Source organism: Macaca mulatta, chromosome 4 (assembly GCF_049350105.2).
Source record: "Macaca mulatta isolate MMU2019108-1 chromosome 4, T2T-MMU8v2.0, whole genome shotgun sequence".
NCBI classification, from domain to species: Eukaryota; Metazoa; Chordata; class Mammalia; order Primates; family Cercopithecidae; genus Macaca; species Macaca mulatta.
In genome coordinates this window covers 86553749-86575021 of record NC_133409.1, presented here as the reverse complement: position 1 = coordinate 86575021, position 21273 = coordinate 86553749, and the positions used below count along the sequence as shown (strand labels likewise).

Genomic DNA, 21273 nt, shown 5'->3' with positions numbered 1-21273 from the left:
GTGGGTGTGTAAGGGTGGTATGGTAGGAGAATGGAGGGAACAGAGTAGGAAATAATAGGAACAGAGAACGGATATAAAACACAGCCCTAAATGAACTAAAAGGAATCAACATCTTTTAGATCACTATGGAAAAATGGGATTAAAATAAAGAGAAACTGCTATTTTAAATGCCACAAACCTCACCAATGTGATAGCATATTTAGTTTAGAGAAGTTCCAGTGTATTGCAAAACAAGGAACATCCTCATAATGACCATTTAGGAAATTAAATGACAGTCCATACTATCCCTAGTCCCACTCAGCTGAACTTCCAGAAGACCTTAGATCAATACCTGACCCATTCCAACGAAGTCTGATCATGTATCCGGGGCTCTGTCCCCACCAATAAGAGGATGTGGAGAGTGAGTGCTACTGGCATCAGCCTGGTCTAACCTCCTGGGCATGCACATGAATCGACACACACATACATACATACACACACACACACACACACAGAGCTGCAGGCTCCACCACCTCCCCACCCATCTACATGACACCCACACATGACTGCTTGCCTGCCTCAGTTTCTTGTATGATTCTGCCTTGCTTGGTTCCATCCATCCATCCATCTATCCATCCAACCATTCACCCATCCGTCCATCTATTTATCCATCCATCCATTCACCCATCCAGCTATCCATCCAACATTTATTAAGAGCATTCTATGTGCTATTCTACTGGTCTCTCATCTATATACCCAGCCTGCTCAGTTGGACATAAACATTTTGATTAACTCTTGTCAATCCTCTTCCCCAAACCTAATTATTGAACTTCGATCCCCACATCCTTGGCCCCCAGGTACTTGCTTAGGTACTGCCTCAAACAGTTCCCACGCAACTATGCAGGGGAAGCCTCTCCCAGAAGCCCTGGCTGCCACATACAGATGCTCCTTGACTTATATGGGGACACATCCCTATAAACCCATTGAAAGCTAAAAATATCATAAATCAGCTGGGCACGGTGGTTCATACCTGTAATCTCAGCTACTTGGGAGGCTGAGGTAGGAGGATCACTTGAGGCCAGGATGTCAAGACCAGCCTGGGCAACACAGGAAGACCTCATTTATTTAAAAAAAAAAAAAAGTTTTCTTAATTAGCTGGACATGGTGTCTCAGTCATGAAGTACCAGCTACTCAGTAGGCTGAGACAGGAGGATTACTTGAACCCAGGAGTTTGAGATTACAGTAAGCTACAATCATGCCACTTCACTCTAGCCTAGGCAACAGAGCAAGACCCCATTAAAACATATATATGTATACGTATATGTACATATGTATATATATGTGTGTGTGTATATATACACATATATATATAAAGTCCAAAATACATTTAACACCCCTAACCCGCCAAACATCATACATTAGTTTAGTTTGCCTTAAACGTGCTCAGAACACTTACATTAACCTACAGTAAGGCAAAATCATCTGGCAACACAGCACACTGTACAGTATCAGTTGTTTACCCTCATGATTATATGGCTGATTGGAAAGTGTGGCTCAATGCCACCCCCTGGCATCAGAAGAGAGTATTGCACCACACATATGGACAGCCCAGGAAGAGATCAAAATTCAAAGTATGGTTTCTACCGAATAAGTATTGTTTTTCGCAACCTTAAAGTTCAACAATCATAAGTCAAACAATGGTAAGTCAGGAACCATCTGTATATCCCACCACCCTACCCCACCACACACACACACACACACACACACACACACACACACACCCCAAGATCTGGTCCCTTGCACATCAATCCAAGGTGAGCTGTCTTTCTGTATGCCATTTCCACCATGAATTTTACTTTTGGCTACAACCCCACACCCACTCACACATATATGTTCATCCTCTAGCACGGGTTCTACTTATCCTTGCTCCTTAGCTTCCCCTCTCATGTCTCTTGTAATTCTGACAGGCCTCACATCCAAGGTACACATCACACAAAAAAAGTACTAAGATTGTATTTCTTTGGTCAAAATTAACATAAATAATACTTTGGGCGACCGGGCATGGTGGCTCATGCCTGTAATCCTAGCTCTTTGGGAAGCCAAGGTGGGCAGATCACTTGAGGTCAGGCATTCAAGACCAGCCTCACCAACATGGCAAAACCCCATCTCTATTAAAAATACAAAAATTAGCTGGGCATGGTGGTGCACGCCTGTAATCGCAGCTACTCAGGAGGCTAAGGCAGGAGAATCTCTTGAACTCGGGAGGTGGAGGTTGCAGTGAGCCAAGATTGTACCACTGCACTCCAGCCTGGGTGACACAGCATGACTCTGTCTCAAAAATAATAATAATAATAATACTTTGGAAAGCACTAGACTTACAAAATATCTGTTGACATTTTCATTTTCCCACAGTCTTGAACTTTTTAGCTCTACTAGTTTTATTTTTTAATTTAAGACAGAGTCTTACTCTGTCACCCAGGCTGGAGTGCAGTGGCATGATCTTGGCTCACTGCAACCTCCGCCTCCTGTGTTCAAGCGATTCTCCTGCCTCAGCCTCCCGAGTAGCCGGGATTACCGGTGCATGCCACCATGCCCAGCTAATTTTTGTATTTTTAGTAGAGATGGGGTTTTGCCATGTTGGCCAGGCTGGTCTTGAACTCCTGACCTTGTGATCTGCCTGCTTTGGCCTCCCAAAGTGCTGGGACTACAGGCATGAGCCACTGCATCTGGCCGCTCTGCTACTCTTAGTGTATGATCTACAGCCACTCTGTTAGAACAGGAGAGAGTGGCTTGAATGCAAATGGCACAGAATCCTATGTACTTACAGTTACATGTGCAACATCTAAGAACGGTTTAGACTCAGAACATCTGAAACAGTCAGTGAGTTCATCAGCGTCACCCCACCGTGGTTGCTGTAGCACTGGATATACCAGAAAGTGGGGAGCCCCCACTGCCCAAAGGAAATTAAGGAAAACCAGCAAACCAAGGGCACTAGGTGGAATTCAAACCCTATTTCAGGAACAAATCTTAAGTCCCACTATGTAAGCAGATGGAAGAAAAGCGCTAGCATAAAAACATGGCAGGATCTGTGTCAGCACTACTAAGAACATAGTCTGGGCAAGACAACAGGTGAGAAGCCCAGACTCTCTTCCACCCCAAAGTATCCTGAGTACAGAGAACCAGCCCTAGCCCTGTACACCACAGCCTGGTATCTCCATAAAGCACACCCAAGACCAAAGCATTGGTCTAGAATTCTCCACTGGGCTACCCCACTGCCCACCCAGCCCCAGTAAGCCCCAAAACCTGAAGAGGTGTGTAGGGCTTGCCTTTGATCAGCCGTTCAGGTCTTGTCCCTGGTAAGGTCCACATTGCCTGTGCCAAGTGTCCAAAGACAGTGGCGTCAAGAGTGGAAAGCTTGGGCCCCATGATGTACTTCTTATCACCTGCAGTAAATAAAGCAGAGAAGTCACTGGGCTGGCCCGCACTACCTCACATCATCACAATGGCATTCAGCACACTCTATTACACATTCTTATACTGAATACCAAAAAGCTTTGCAGAGTCTAAATGCATGCACACCCTTTTGCTTAAAAAAAAATAGAACAAAGGTAAAATGAATTAAGCAATCATGTGATACACCAACCCAAAGGATAGCAACACAAGGAACATATCAAAATAAGCAGATGAGAGAGGGCATTCATGGAAAAAAGGGAGAATTGATCACCACCAGACCTCTGGGGAACTCATCTCAAACTCTAGTTAAGTCAAGTCTGTGATGCTTAAGAACACCTGGAAGTTTGCTTAAATCGTCTCAAAAGTAACCCAAAGCAAGCACAGCCAACATCAGCACTTACATTGTTAATTTAAATACATTTCCCCAGGAAAAACAAGAAGCCTAAGCTCCTTAAGAGGTTTGGAGGTGAGATTTCCCATGACACTACATGGTCCTGGCAAGGTTCTCACCTCTGAGGACCAGCTTCCATGGAAAACATTAAGAGAAGCTATGAGGTCACAGGCTCAGCCCTGGCATCAGGCTCTCATGAAAGGATGTTTCACACTACTGACTTCATCCAGGCCTTGTCACCGGACTATCACACTCAACCTATTAAAACTGACCCAAGTCAACTCCCAGGCTACTGTTAGACACTGCTGCATATGGAAGGAGCACTGGGGGAGATGCATCTGCCTGGTTCACATCCTGGCATCACTGTTATTCACTGTGGGAATCTGGTCATCACATAACCTCTACAGCCTCAGTTTTCCCATCTGGAAATGGGGATGAAACTAAGAGTGTCTATTTCTTTGGGCTATTGTGAGGATGAAATGACATAACGTACATTAGCACTCATGATAGCCCCTCCCTTTCTCCAGTCCTTTCCACATCCCATCTGACACTATCAACTTCCTAAGACTTTTTTTTTTTTTTTTTTTTTTTTGAGACAGAGTCTCACTCTGTTGCCCAGGTTGGAGTGCAGTGGCACGATCTTGGCTTCAAACTGGGACACTGGTCCCTCCGAGGTCTCCACCTTGCCAGTTCATCCTGCAGATCTTGGAACTTGTCAGCTTCCATAATTGTGTGAGCCAACTTCGTATAATAAATCCTAATGGATTGGTTTCTCTGAAGAATCCTGACTAATACACCTTTGCAGGGCATCATATCAGGGAGCATGTAATGTCCTATATCTTATGACTACGATATTAATCTTAACCATGTGGTAAAGATGCCATCTGCTAGATTTTTCACTATAAAGTTAAGATTTATTCCTTTGTAACTAATAATCTTGACAGAGACACTTTGAGACTTTATAAATATCCTGTTTCTCCTCAAACTTTGGCCTGCTAATTTTAGTGTCCACTGGTGGATGTTATCTGAAGCAAATATTACTGTGGTGTTTGCTTCATTGTGAGTTTCGATTTCTCTCATTCTTCGTATTGATTAGAATTCTACTGTCCTTTCTTTCCCATTTCCTAATGTATTCAATTATTTATTTATGTAAGTATGCACTAATGGATATCTATTTTATTCTATAGGCTATAATCCAATACTCTCATTATTTTGTTGCTCAAATTGTTCTAGCTTTGGCCTTTGGGAGCTTGGCAAAAGAAATTTTTTTTAAGGAAATCGAATTAGATTTGACTCTGCTTAGAGACAAAGAGGCCAAGTTAAAGGCTTCAGACTGCAGCACTCTTGGGGTTCGCAAAGTGGCCCCGGGTCTCACGACCAGGGGGTTTTGACAAAAGCAGAACACTCAGGACACTTGTGAAGGGCACTGAGGGAGGAGACTTGGGTGATGAGACACTGTGAGCTTCATTTTTGGGAGGTGAACCATCCGGTGACTTCCACAGGATGGACAGAAGCAGCTGAGGGATATGTGGGCACCTGTAATTCCCCTGCCAGCCTCCAAGCTCGGAATGTGACCTGTGAACCACTGGTGAGGGAAAATGAAGATTGAAAACATCAAAGCCCCGGGTGTGAAGGGACGAGGGTACATCAGACCTTCTGAAGTATGCTCCACCTGAGGCCAGCTTCTAAGCACCCAGAACACCTCCCCAAGGGTGCAGAGCCCTCCTGATGATGAGGGTGAGTCTACATGCTGATAGTAGCAAAGTGACTTCAGGTGCCCAGAGTGACCCAACAGACCTCATGGCTTGGTCTTCACGTGGCAATCAGACAGCAGAGACCAGGAATGAAATACAAGGACAGTGACTATGCAGAAAGAGGGAGGGGCCATGTGGATCTGGAGAAGGAGAGCCCACAGAGGGAGTGGCAGGGGGAGTGGCTGGTTCTACTGTGCGGCTGGAGAATGACAGTTGGCCCTGGATATCTGTAGAATTTCATATGACCTCTCCTGGTGGTTTAGGCAGCTCCTCTCTGTGAGAAAGGCCATATTGTAGATGAAGGAACCATTGGGACACCCAAGGATGACAAAAAACTGAGTGGAAGTACTAAACCATGAATAACAAGAATGTTAAGGGGTCCTGATGGACATTAGCTCTCTTACACAGACTTGAGTTCACTGTGATTGGACTATATCATGGATCGTTGGTTATAAGCCTTTAGTGACCTTGATTAACCCAAGGCTGCTTATCCTGACCACCAAGCCTGACCAGCTCTTCCCACATTGTCTTCCACTTCTGTGGCTGTCATGGGCAGCCACAGAGGGTTGACCAGGAGATAAGGGACACAGCAAAGACAAGAGTATGTGGAAGAGGACTGAGCATGTAGACTAGGTCCTTCACCCCCACTGAGTAGTAACTGAGCGGATGGCTGGATGAGCAGGGCAGGGAGAACAATAGAGGACAAAGACGCACAGTTGTCCAGGGAGAATGGAAGCAATATTGAGTCTGAGAAGAATGTCCAGAATCCAGGCCTGAAGACTTAGGCCAAATTGAGGGAACTAGCAAGCTGCAAAGCTGAAGCAAGCTGAACTTGATGAGCAAAGGAACCAAGAGAATAGGAGGGGACAAGCAGAGAGTCACATGCACCTGAAAGTTCCACTGGGGAATTGGGGGCATACGCAGCATAACTGAGGAGTGCTCACAATCCTGGGCTGTTTGCTTGCTGCCTGGCTCTGAGCTGCCTCCTTGGGGAGGATGCACGAGAGCTGACAGTGTGCGACGCTCTCCAGACCTGGGCAGGACAAGCTGAGCTCTACCTCCTATGAATGGTCTACTTCAGCCAAACATGTAGGTGCTCATCCTATCCTCCCTGCTCCAAATAACTCTGGCTATCTAAGCCTGACCTTTCCCTTAGGACTCAGACCAAGTCCTACCTCCTCCACTGCATGAAGGCTTCCCACACTGTCCCAGTTTACTGGAACCTCTCATTGTCCACGCCTCTGCTAAATCCCAGAGGGACGTATTGCTTAGAGTGAGGCTACTCAGAGAGTAGTCTAGCAGCACCAGCAGCATCTGAGTATTAGTTAGAAATTCTCAGATCCCATCAACTGAATCAGAATACTTGGGAATGGGACAACAGAACCTGTGTTTAACAAGCTTTCGGGTCAGGGTTTCTCAAACTTTAGAGGCATTAAAATCACCAGGAGAGTCTGCAGTTCTTGGACCAGACTTTGAATAGCACTGTTTCAGGTGATTCTTGTGCACAGTGAAGCTTAAGAAGTACTGGGCTAAACTAGAGTATATCATTGGTCTTAAACTTGAGCATGTAGTATAATCACCTGGAAGGCTTTTTTTTCCTGCCTTTTTCAGTAGAGATGAGACCTCATTATGTTCCCTAGGCTGGTTTTGAACTCCTGGGTGCAAGTGATCCTCCCGACCTGGCCTCCAAAGTGCTGGGATTATAGGCATACACCACCACACTAGGCCTTGAAAGATTTTTCTAAAAAACTCACTCAAGTCCCTGATCCCAGGAGTTTCTGATTCAGTAGGTACAGAGTGAGATCCAAGAACCGCATTTCTAACAAGAGCCCAAGTAATGCCGGTACTGCTGCTCCAGGAACCACACTTTGAGAACCACTGGTCTAGCTCACACATTAGGTAAATCACACAGCCATCTTTCAGTCCTACCTACGTGTAGGTCCTATCTCCTAATAATTTTTAAACACTTTGAGGGCAAGTAAACCTCTATTTTACTTCTCTGTCCATCTGGCACCTATCACATAGGAAACATCAATTAAGGTTATGATAGCCTTAATTATGTTTGATCTCTGTCCTTTCTCAGAATGTAGACCTGTAATAGTGATTAAAAAGTATAATAATGTGAAAGCATTTTGCAAACTAGGAGGTGCTATTCTAACACAAGAAATTGTTTTATACTCATCTCCAATAGTCAAAACAAGTAATGTGGACAGAACCAGTCCAACCTCTCTCCAAGTATAGGAATCCCTTCTCACACTTTCCTACCAAATACTCACCATCCCAACCCCAACCCTGCTGAAACTTCTCTCCCATAATTTATTGGGCAGGGCAGACTATTCTGTGGTTAGATGGTTCCTTATACTGAAACAAAATAGCCTTAGAACTTCTACCATGCATCTCAGTTCTTTCCTCTGGAACTCACAAAAAAAATTATGGCCATATTTATTCTATCACAACACCCATTCCTAGTCTACACTAACATACTTCTAAGGAAATACTGATCACCTGTTTTCATATATATTATTATGAGATAGTAGACAGAAAGTTTATTTCAGACCACTAGAAACACTACAGAAATGAACGTTTGAATCTCATCTCCTTCCTCCCTAATTCTTTTCCCACTTCCCACTGGTCACTGTCAGCTCCACTTCCACAATTTAGCTAAATTTCCAAATTCTATAAGTGACAAAGGAAACAAGGCTGGCTGTGCTATAAAATGTAAGTTCAAGGGAGAAACTAAAGAGAATAATCAAAAGATTTTCCAAGACTCATTTCTCTATGAGTCTAAGAGATAAAGTACAATTGTGTGTTTTACATAGGGTTCCCTATACCTGAGCACTCATGTGATTTATAAGCAGGCAATTATAGTAAAATCAGTGTGGACATTATTCACACTTCTAATTGTCCCTCTCTCACCTTTCATTAACTGGAAATTGAATAAAAATTAAGAAACAAAGATTTTGAGTGCTTTTCCCAAGGAAATAGGAGGTCACAGTAATCTTACCATCCAAGCATCAAAGAGCACACACTTAAAACTTTTTTTCTGCAAGTGAATGTCCCACAGGGCAAAGCTATAGGAAAAATAAAATCTACTTCCTGTTCCCTTATACAACTGATCAGACCCCACTTTGTCAGAAATAATATATAAGAGAAGCCACTTCCTTCAAAAAGCGCTTGTTTTCATACAAGCGTACTCTAAAATCACTGTATAGATTGTGATTAGCTCACGATCGCCAATTTGCTCACACTCTGGGAAGAAATAAACGTGGGTAGAGAAAATACCAGAAGAAGCTCCTTAATTTAATCCCTCTTCAGATTTCATTCTAGAAAGCAACTAGATACTCCTGTAATTTTTAATAAGACTTCCTGAAAGAACACACAAAAATGTATCTCTTTTCAGCTCATATGAACTATCTCGACACCTTTCTCACTGGCCACCAATGCCACCATCACCCTGTCTCTTTGCTGATGTCCCAGCTCTTACAATTCCTTATGGATGAAAGCAGGAAGTGCATAAATCCCTGACTCTAAGCAATGGGTTATGTATACTCCTCTGTACTTCTCCTCTATTAATGTGTCTGAACACTTTCTGAACTCCGGACACTCAGAGAATCCATGGGCATACTTTATAATTTTAGGAAACTTAGATGAAGGATTTGCACCAGTGTGGAAAGACTTTACATATCTAAATTAGGAAAGTATTCCTCAGGATGAGGCAAATGCCTACTCAGGCTCACTTATAATTTAGCATCACTAAGCAGCTCCCGGAAGCCTTAAAGATCTACAGCTAACATCTCCAACAAAGATATCAGTTTTACCAACTCACTGATGATCAGCCTTCCTGGTTCTCTCTCTTCTTGAAGCTGCTGCAATATTGTTGCTTCTGAGTGACTGCACAATTCAGCTGACATGGTGAGATCTGAGGGCTATAAAAATTATATGAGTCTCTCTCCCCAGTATCACTTTCCCAAATACATCTTCTGAGGATAAAGAAAATATATCACTCAATTCAAACTGCATTCCAAGACAGGCTTTCCCCTCAATTTCATTTCTGTCTCATCTGCCCTGTGCTGGGCAATCAAAGGAACAAGCTGTTCTATCTCTTTATTCAATAACGACTATCTGGTAGCCCCCAGATTCTGGTTAATGAAACACCACATCAGAAAGAACACAATGTCATGTTGAAATTTAAGTTCAAATCCTTTTATAAGGAACCCGCCCATCTTTTGAGAAAGCTGAATAGTAGTAGATTCTAGTGGGAGGTTTTGTGTTTGGCCATCGGGGCCAGAAAAGCTCAACTCTGCAGGCAGACTCCACATTCCTGAAGGACCTTTCCTCATTTTATGGATTTAGGCTTCACCTTAGCTGGAATCCAGGATCCTTGACCACTTTCAAACAAGTGCATAATCACCAAAAACTGGTAAAAATCTTTAACCACCAGCGCTGTTTAGGACATGCCCAGAGTGGTGAGCCTTGCTCAGATTAACTCGCTAGACACAATCCCTTAGGAGGAAACCAAATTGCATTCGATCTTATATTTAAACATGGAAATCCTAAACCTTCTCAAACCATACATTCATCAGCATGCTGGACATCATGTCAAAACTCTTGTGTGATGCTTCTCTTCAAGTGCAGGACTGAATCTCTATCTTCTACTCTGTGGGAGACCATGTTACTACTCTACCGAATGTGCTTGTCTCTGTGTCCTGACAATTCAATGGTTAAGAATGGCCACAGGCATTGCATGCTTGTACCGAAACACCTCATGTACCTCATAAATATATATGCCTACTATGTACCCACAAAAATTAAAAATCAAAAAATTTTAAGAAGGAAAGAAAGTGAATAAAAACCAGGATGGCCACAGAACTTTCTCCAGTGCACACTTCTTTCTCAAAGATCACTGAAGCCAGAAACAGAAACCTCTTGTGCGCCAAGATCTGTAATCTTGGAATAGATCCTGGTTTCTTCACAGCCAAGATGAGAATACTCCTGCTAAAATCAGAATGGCTAATAATAATAGTCCCTGGAGAGACTGAAAGATAAGATTCTACTTCTACAAGATGTAAAACTTTTTATCTAAATAAATAACTTGAGGCAACTGAGATTGGGTACTTGCCACCCACCATAGCAGGATAAGCTATGACAACCTCTTCTGACAGCTTGGCTTTACTCTGCACAGCCCAGCAGCAGCTGAAAGAAGTGCCTACTGGGATTAATAGGATTGGGGCTATGTAGGTATATTAGTTATTGCTGTCTGCATAATAAATTACCCCCAAATTTTGCAGCTTAGAACAACAGACAAGGGTTATCTTGCAGTTTCTGTGGTCAAGAAACCAGATAGCCTTAGCTGGGTGCCTCTGGCTCAAGGTGTCTCACAGGCTGCAATGAAGATGCCAGCCCTTTGCAGTTATCTCAAGGGTTGACTTGGGGAGGATCTCCTTCCAAACTCACTCACATGGCTGTTAGTACATCTCAGGTCCTCATTGGTTCGTGGCCAAAGATGGACCTCTCTATAGATCACTTCACCTCAGAGCTGACTTCTGTCAGAGCAAACAAGTGAGAGGGCAAGAGGAAAAAAGAAAGGATGCCTAAGATAGAAGCCACATTCATTTTGTTATTGAATGTTGGTTCATCCCGATGCTTCTGCCACATTCTACTTGTTAAAGGCAAATCACAGCCAGGTGCAGTGGCTCACACCTGTAATCCCAGCACTTTGGGAGGCTGAGGCGGGCGGATCACTTGAGGTCAGGAGTTTGAGACCAGCCTGGCCAACATGGTGAAACCCTGTCTCTACTAAAAATACAAAAATTAGCCGGGCATGGTGGCGCATGCCTGGGGTCCCAGCTACTCAGGAGGCTGAGGCAGGAGAATCACTTGAACCCAGGAGGAAGAAGTTTCAATGAGCCAAGATCATACCACTGCACTCCAGCCTGGGTGACAGAGCGATACTCTGTCTCAAAAAAATAAAAATGTAAAAATAAAAGCAAATCACTAGGTCCAGCCTACACTCACAGGGAGAGAAATACACAAGAGGCTGCACAGCAGGAGGCAGGGGTCACTGTGATCCATTTTGGGGGCTGCCTACTACAAGAAGAAAACATCCTTATTTCCCAGAACTACATTCAAAAGTGATTAGGCATTAAACGTCATGATATCTGTAATTTACTTTAAAATACTTCTGTACAAAAAAAAGTAGGTAAAGCAAATATAACAACATGTTAACTATTAAATCTAGGTGGTGATTATAAAGTTGTTCATTGTACTGCTCTTTGACTTTTCTGTTTGAAGAATTTGATCATAAAAAATCAAAACTGCCTGATCTTGTTCACTTATAGTGGGGTCAATGGGGAAAAAAAAGTATATTAACTATGCTAAATTTTAAATTATGATATTTGGGAGACGTCCTCCAATGTATAAATAGGCAATGCTAAATAACCTCTCTGACAAGTGAACTAAGTCCTCTGGGACCTATTTGGTACCTATATGCCCTGACGGTCTCATCAAAATGTTTTCCTCTTGTGATTTTGTCTAGACTGTATATTCAGTGAGGACAGAAGTCACACCAGGCGATGAACTCTACTTGAACACTAGGACTACATCCTAGTACTCAGCCCAGTGCCCAGTATACTGTAGGTATTCAGTAAATATATTTACTTTTAGTAAATGGCAACTATTTATAATACCTTTCCCTTAAATATTTTAGACCAAAATTATCTCTTTCAATACTTGATGGCATGGAACTCCAGGGTCTAGAAATCTGGGGTTCAACCAAGGACATGTGTAGGTGCTTGAGCTAAAAGTTCATGAAGAGGTATTCTGGCGTGCCCCATACTACTCTAACACACTGCCCCAGGAGGACAAGATGACCTTCTAACCAGGCAGCATGGCAAGTCAGGCCCTTATGTTCCCTTAAGAGAATGTCCAAGGTTAGACCACCTAGTGTCTAATGCAACAAGACTTCTCTTTTACCAAAAACATGGGAGAGCTATACCTCTGGAGGTCACCAAAATATTAAATGTAAAACAGTTTCATTCAAGATTTGTCATGGCTTGCCCTCTCTCCCACAAAAAATAACTTGTATTAGAAAGAAGGTCTAAGAGGTGCCTGTGCTATGGTTGTAAGGCAAGTTAACAAAACCTCTAGGCTCTTTAAGCTCTAACTGTATAATAAATTTGATCAGAAAAAAATATATAGGAGCTATATTAAAGTAGATCTTCAAAGAAATGCTCTTGGAACTTCAACATTCAATCCTGAGCTTTTATTAAGAAAGGTTTTTACAAATGTTTATATTCAAAAAACACGGTCAGCCAGGTGTGGTGGCTCATGCCTGTAGTCCCAACACTTTAGGAGCTGAGGCGGATGGATCACCGGAAGTCAGGAGTTCGAGACCCACCTGACCACATGATGAAAACCCATCTCTACTAAAAATACAAAAAAATTAGCCGGGCGTGGGGGCGCACATGTAATCCCAGCTAGTCGGGAGGCTGAGGCAGGAGAATCGCTTGAACCCAGGACATGGAGGTTGCAGTGAGCCAAGATCACACCACTGCGCTCCAGCCTGAGCAAAAAGAGAGAAACTCTGTCTCAAAAAATAAAAAATAAAATAAAATAATTAAAAAAAAAAAAACTGTCTACAAGGAAACCCACTCTCCCTTATGTAACATCCATGGAAGAATCTTCTCCTAGAATTCAGGACCAAGAAAAAAATTGTCCCCATTGAAGAACTTGAGTGTTTCCTTTTCTTAGAAAATAAACACAAACCCCACGTTTCCCTTTTTACCTTGGTTGCCAAAAGCTCAAAGTTAAATTGCACCTAATCTCAGGAATTAGCTCATTCCAAAAGTGTATTTTTTCTAACAGGCTTCTGAAACTTTTCTATTAATGTTTTGTAATATATTATATTGTCCTGTCTTATATGTATTATAACACTGCGGATTGCCTCAACTGACCTTGGGAAGTTAGTATTCATTCAGCAAATAGTTGAGTGATTACTGTTTACTAGGCCTTCTGTTAGAGACCAGGACTAGAGGGAAGCCAGTCAATTCCTTCAGGACGACAGTGTCCACAGGCAAGGTTATCGGAAAGTGGGGGAGGGCAGGAGGACAGGAAGAACCCAGACAAGTATAACACAGCACTCCCTCGATGGAAGTACACGCTCAGCGAAACGGCACAGAAGGGAAGCACCTCCAACACAGCCCAGGGATGTTGGGGGAGGTTAGGGAGAAACTTAAGAAAGTTTCTGAGTAAGTGGAAATAAGTCTTGAGAAACTGTGAAGTGAAGCAAAGCAGGGGAAATAGCTTGTGCAAAGGCATGAAGTTGCAGAACAGCACAGTGGACTTCAGGGAACAAGGGTAATTTGGTGTGGCAGGAGTCAAGGTGCATACGGGAAGAAGTAGAAGATGAGGTTGGAGATGTGAGAATTAGGCTTGTGGAAAAAAAGAGTTTGAATGTTAGCCTAAGAGGAACTGAGAGCCTACAGCTCTAGTCTCCATTTCAAAGTAACCACTCTTAGTGTTAAAAAACAAAACTGGAGGTTGGGACATCAGTTAAGAAACTGTGGTTAAAATCCAGGCAAGAGACATCAGGTGTTTTACTATGGTTGTGGGGTAGAAAGGAGGTAGCAGATTCAGGTACCTGGTGAGCACCCCGGTGATGAATTATAGCCATCTGTTCGGTAAGCAAGCACTTACTGAGCATCTGGCTCTACAGCCAGACTCCCAGGGCCAGGCCTGACCCCCACCCCTTATTAGTCATGATCTCAGGTAAGCTAATTCACTACAATGTACCTCAGTTTCCTCATTTACAAACCAGGCATAATAATACTAATGATAATAATAGTACCTACCCTCATACGCCTTTAGTGAAAATTAATGAGGACAATTTCTACCTCATTTAACTCTCACTAAACCCATCAGAATATAGGTATTGTTATATCACCATATGAAAAAAATATATAGTAGGTGTTTTATATTATACATATATGTGTAATACATATTATAACATATATATACATTATATATAGTTTTGAGGGTAGGTATATTATACACAAGGGTATATATTATATATTGCATTACTGTTTGCCTAAGCACACTGTAAATACTCCATAAATGTCAGTTCTTATCAATATTAATCAATATTATTTTGACTATTTGCAAGACATGGCTCTGGGTGAGTGGGATACAGTGACAAATGGAACAAGGTCACTGCTCTCACGGAGTTTACATCACATGAAGAGACAATAAGCAAATCAATCAATCAATTTTTAAACAGCAGCCAATGATCAGTGCTATGCAGAGAATTAAAGCAAGGTGATGCGACAGAGGGTGGCTGGCGGCTACATTAGAGTGGGTGGTCAGGGAAGGCCTCTCTGTGGAAGTGCTGTTTACACAGAGACATGAATGTCAAGCAGGATCGAGCAGGCAAAGATCTGGAAGAAGAGAATTCCAGGCAGGGAAAGAGTTAAGACACAGGCCTGAAAGTCAGAATAAGCTTGGAATGTCTGTGAGGCAGAGAGAACAGTGTGGTTAAGACACAGCAGGCAAGGGCCGGGGGCTACAAAATGAGACTGGAGAGGTCAGGCAGTACAGGGCTTTGAAAGCCCAGTGGAAATGATGCAGAAGGAGCCCTCGGGAATGACTTCTGGCATCCAGCTGGAGCAACTGGATGGACGGTGCTACCATTCATGGAGAGAGGTCACAGGGAATGCTGGGTTGGTGGGAAGATGAAGAGTTCTGTTGTAGGATGTGCTGAATTTCTGCAGGCTCTGGGACATCTAAGTGAAGATCTAGAAAACAGCTGGGATTCAGGAGAGTTATTATATGTGGGAGTGTGCGGAGATAAATATGTGGGAGTATGCAATGTGAGATGAACAGGGTGGGGGCTGGAATCCTGGGAATCACTGATACATTTAAGGAAAAGCAGGGATGAAGGATCAGAGAAATCCAATACGTAAGGTAAGGGCTAAAAGGTGTTCAGCAACGACTTCTGGCTTCTCCTAGACTAGGTTGAAATTTAAGCTCTACCATTTACAAGCTGGGTGTCCCTGGGCAAGTTACCTGTTTGTGCCTAAATTTCCTCATGGATAGGATCGTTGTGAGCATGAAATAAGTTAATACCTGAAAAGCTCTCAGAATAGTGCTGGCATGGAGTTAAGTGCCTGCATGTGTTAGCAGTTGCTACATCCAATAACTGGGGATCACCTGAAACCACAAGACACTAATGTCTCATCAAGAGGGAGCTGGGAATCTCCGGAGCTGAAAAGGTGGGATAAAGCCTCCAGAGAAGAAAGCCTGTCTTTGTAGTTTAATACACCCAAGAAGTCTCATTTCCATTAGCATTACAGCAGAGAAGAAAGGCTCCTAGGTTCCTCTCTCTCCAGTAGAAGCTTCCTACTTCCAAAAGGCCAAAACAGAATAGGAAAGCTTTTGAATGGTAGCCTTTCAAGAGCAACTAGTAGCAGATCTGGGAGTCAGGATGCAGTGGCTCTTAGAGTAAAATGGGAGGTAAGGGAAGAGCATTGGCTACATTTTAAAAACGCTTTTGTGTGAAGGGAAAGCAGGAGACAGGACAGAAGTGGGTGGTGTCTTTAAAGATAGGAGACTTAAAGAGATAAGAGTTAAAGACAGGGAAGATACTTTGTACTCAAAGGCCTGAATGGAGAGAACAATGAGGCGATGGGGCTGACTCCCAGATGGTTGAGGTGAGGGAGAGGCTGGGGCACCGACGGGGAATACTACGGAGAGAGTGGCTTCCATGACGGAGCTCAGGCTTGACTGAGTGGAAGGGAAGTCAATATGGGAAGGGGCTAATCCACTGTGATGGCAGTGGGGAGGTCTAGAGGCAGGCAGAGATCAAGCGTGGGGTGTTGCAGGCTAAGCAGGAGTGCATTTGCAGGCTGTGAGGGCAAGGTCAGGGGTCAGAGAGCCCCATGAACCACCTAAGTCTCGAGCTGGCCTATGGGAGAGGGCGGCTTAATGGAAAGAGTGAAGTAACTGCAGGGCTGAGGCTCACTGCTGTGAGGTGCTGGACAAAAGGTTCACACAAGCACCGTGATGCCTACAGTGGATGGGGATTGCCGCAAAGAGGATGAGCCTAAGTCAGTGTCCCTCCACATAAACTTTTACGATTCCATGTGACTCTCAGGAAATATTTCCCTCAAACATCAGAGACAACACTGTGAAATAAAATAGATCAAATGACATTAAAAAAAAAAAAAAAAAAAACCTCAACATTCACTGGAAAAATGGATAAAGGATTGGGACAAATCACAGACAATACATAATTAGAAAAATCCAGGCCAGTCGCAGTGGCTCACACCTGTAATCCTAGCACTTTGGGAGGATGAGGCAGGTGGATCACCTGAGATCAGGAGTTTGGGACCAGCCTGGCCAACATGGTGAAACCTCGTCTCTACTAAAAATACAAAAATTACCCGGGCATGGTGGCGGGCACCTGTAATCCCAGCTACTTGGGAGGCTGAAGCAGGAGAATTGCTTGAACCCAGGAGGCGAAGGTTGCAGTGAGCCGAGATCAGGCCATGCACTCCAGCCTGGGCAACAGAGCAAAAAAAAAAAAAAAAACACTTCATCTCAAAAAAAAGAGACAGAAAAATCCAAAAAAGAAAAATATTTATTCTTACAAGCGATTAAAGAATCAGAAGAATCAGAAAATAGAGCAACCTTAAGATATCAGTTTACAATGAATAAAGTGGTAACCATTTTTGAGTAGTAAGATCCGATACTGGTAAGACTTCAGTGACACTGAAGCCTCAATCTTTTACTGGTCACTTTGTAAATTTGTGCATCTTTTGGAAAGCACCATGGTGATGCCTAGGAACAGACCTAACAATGTGCATAATCCTTCACCCAGTAATTTCACTCCTATGAACTTATCTCGGGAAAATTATTCCTCAGAAGTAATGCATCCAGACCTGGAAGAGTCATCTATAATACAAAAAAAAAAAAAAAAACTGGACTAATGTTAAAGGAATCAATACAGGTACTTTCCAACACAATTAAACACTATGCAGCTATTAAAAGAGATAAACTTTTAAAAGATGTCAATACAGAGAAAAATGTTTAGTGTTTGCTTTTAAAAAATAAACAGGATACAAAGAGATGTGTACATCAAAAGTTAAATTTCATAAAAATATGTATGTGGAAAGTATACAGAAATAGGAAATAGTTACTGAGTTAGGTGACAGAATAATGAAATATATCTACTTTTTTTCCAATTTTTTAAATTTTGGTTTATTATACAAGTTGAATCATTTAAATAAATAGAAATAATTTGTTAGGTTGACCAAGCACCAAACAATTGACAATGTATTACAATATACCAGGTCATCACTTATCTATAATTCCTCCTGAATTGTATCCAGGCAAATCAGCCCAGCCGAATACACACTGGGAGAACTTCCACAGCTGGCAACTTAGGGGTGGGGATGAAAGGGAGATGCTGAGACTTCCCATTCTATATTCATCTCTAACATATAAACACACCTAAGGGATATGTACTCATAAAGGTTTTTTAAAGACTATTGTCTACATGATGCTATCTTGTGAGGGTTTTTTTTTTTTTCTCTTATTATAATCATTCAGTAATTGGAACCCTGAAATTTAAGCACAAAGTCAAAGTTGCTTTTCTCAGGGGAAGAAAAAGCTAAAATATACCCAGATAAAGACCCAGGATAGAGACCAGATAGAGACTGTCAGAATTGTACCAACCCATCTGTATTGCTGAATAAGCCACAAGGTTTTCTAAGAACTCGGTATTTATTAGCATTTAATTTTATTCTGCTAAAACTAATTCTTTCGTTTTCATGCATAATCAACATAGTTCTACCAATTCAGATAGCAACAAGGAAAATGGAAAACAAATAAACCACAATTCAGGACCTCCAATGCCTGGTCCCCATAAGAATTGCCAACATGGATGGGGCCTGGTCCCACAGTCCCTGGCTATTGAAAGATACCGGGCCCTCAGCCCTCTGGAAGTCTGGAATGGAGAGGCTGAGTGAAAAGAAGAATTAATGCTTTCTGAGTGTATGATCTAATGGTCCCTTCCATTAGAGAGCAGTGAGCACCTTAGAGTTATCGAATAATAAGTAAAGACCTGTCAGAGTAAATCACTTCCACTTCAATAGATGAGCACAGGACTCCGGTATGCACTTGTAAGAGGGTGAGGCACTCACCAGAATGCAATCAATACAGGCAAAGTTAGAATTTATAGTTTTCAGGTCAAATTATTATTCTTCTGGCATGTGACTTTAACAAACCACCAAGGTAAACACACAGTAGTTCTACTGGAACAGAAGAAAAGCACTGTCATTTGCTGAGTGGCCTCAGACCCATTCCCTAGCCCTTCTGAACCCCATCTGGCCCTCTCATCTGTACATTAACTCACTCTCGGGGCTGTTGTAAGACCAGAGTTATCTTCAAGGTGCTACTAAAAATAGCATCTAAAATTTACCCACACCAAAAAAGTCTACTGTCTAGGCAACTGGTTTTTGACATGGAAAGAAGAGCTGGGCTATGTACCATGCAGACAGACCGAGCAAAGGTAACCTTTCTGGCAAAACTGTGAAGTAGGCCTGATTTGTTCTAGATTTTATCACCTCCTCTGTAAAAGACTACAATGTTCTCCCATTTGGTGCCTGCCGAAACCAAGGCACATGGACCTCACAGGGCCCTTCCCTCCTCTATCCCTGTCCTATATTGGGTTACAGACACATTTGAATTACCTGGTGAGTTTTAAACTACCTTTCCCCAGACCTCTTTCCCAGAGGCTGAATTCTCTCTTCTGGCATGGTACCCGCATAGCTATGTTTTAAAAGCACCACCCTCCCGCTCCACACCTCCCTGGGTGATTCTAAATGAGCAGTCAGGGCTGAAAGCCACTGTTCAAGACAGTCCCCTGGAGTTTAGAGAATGCTTAGAATCTGCAATAGGAAACACTGTTTTGAGGTTCGAGATCATTTCTTTTAATGTCTATGGTTTTTTTTCTTTTATCTGTGTATTTTATCTTTCTAGCTAGATTGACAGGCATAATTACTTCCATGTCTTCATTTTTCTTCTCTGATCTCTGTTCCCAGTTACTCAGCATATGGTAAATGTGCTAACGTGTGTGTAGATATTCATCCTTTTCCACTGCCTGGTTCTGAAGGCTTTCTCCCTTCACTTCCATAGGAGGTAAGAGTGTGTGGCCGCTGCGTTGTAAGCAAGCAGCTTCTAGCCAAGACTTGAAGGCCTAATGTGGAGATGACGTGGGCATCTCTGTGAGGTGCTGTTGCATGATCTAATTAGAGTAGGAAGAGCAGATATTAAAACAGCCTATCCCCAAGCTTTCTTAAAAACAATTTTGCTACTGTCCAAGTAAAAAGAGAAAAAACTTTAAATGAAGTGGAAGATTCATTGTTCAAAGCATAGATTTAACAACAAGGGATGTAGAGTAGTGCCATAAACACGGATCCTTTAAAGCACTGAGACTTCAGCAGGTGTGAGTAGCAGCCTAAACATAAATCACCACCCAACAGAGCAAACAGAATTCGAGATAACCAATCTCTACTTTGGCCTCTGCCTTGTTTTATGACTTACAAAATGACTCTACTCTTCTCCCCAGAGAGTGAACATAAAATAATGAAATCAATCACGGTGGCTCACGTCTATAATCCCAACACTTTGGGAGGCTGAGGCAGGTGGATCACGAGGTCAGGAGTTCGAGACGAGCCTGGCCAAGATGGTAAAACCCTGTCTCTACTAAAAATACAAAAATCAGCCAGGCATGGTGGTGGGCACCTGTAATCCCAGCTACTCGGGAGGCTGAGGCAGGAGAATTGCTTGAACCTGGGAGGTGGAGGTTGCAGTAAGCCGAGATCATGCCACTGTACTCTAGCCTGGGTGACAGAGCAAGACTCTGTCTCAAAAATAAATAAATAAACAAAATCATGAAACCCTTAGAACTAGAAAGACCTCCCATTTCTAAACATCGCACCATCTGTAAAAAAGACCCCTCCTCAGTTATCATGACAGTGGTCATCCAACCTCATCTGGAGAATAGCAGCTCAGGCCACATCACAAGGTAAGTCCTCCCAATTGTGGACAGCTCTGTCTTAAAGTTCTGCCTTACCCTGAGTTGTAAGCTATTATTTCCCCAAATATACATCTCACCATCCCCTCTGTCTCTTCTCCCCTCCCCCTTATGCTTGTCATCTACAGTGGCACTTAAGTCATTAGCCACTTTTAAATATTCGAAAAAAGCTAGTATATTACCTGATAGCTTTACTTCTCCATACTATCCATGCCCAGTATCCTCAAATTCCTCACATGAAATTTTTTCCCCATTAACTACTCCTGACCAGCCTCCTCTGGAAACACACTAGTTTGGCCATTTTTCTTTTAAAAGCACGATCCCAAAACTGCTCCTTAGACTCTTGTTCAATAAACATAGGCTGGATGCCCCATGTGTGCCAGGCACTCAGTCGGGCTCTCAAGACAAAGGAGGAATCTGCCAGGCCTAGCACAGAGTCCAGCTGAGGAAACACTCAAACCAAACCATTAGGAGAGGGTGCAAGGAGAGCTCTGAAAAAGAAAGCACCAGGCGCCCAGGAGCATGGAACAGGCTTGCTGGGAACACTCTGGGAGAAAGGTCCAGCCTCGGTCCACTGAACTCCAACCTGGTGACACCAATGTACA

General features: G+C 42.8%; 1 protein-coding gene across 2 annotated transcripts in view; it reads right to left on the bottom strand.

Moving 5' to 3' along the window:
* Positions 1-21273, bottom strand: part of FAXC (failed axon connections homolog, metaxin like GST domain containing) — a 67514-nt gene that overhangs the window by 8559 nt on the left and 37682 nt on the right. For both annotated transcript variants that reach the window (XM_077998343.1, NM_001266112.1), the window contains 1 exon segment: positions 3306-3422. In XM_077998343.1, the coding sequence (XP_077854469.1) occupies positions 3306-3422 (117 nt within the window).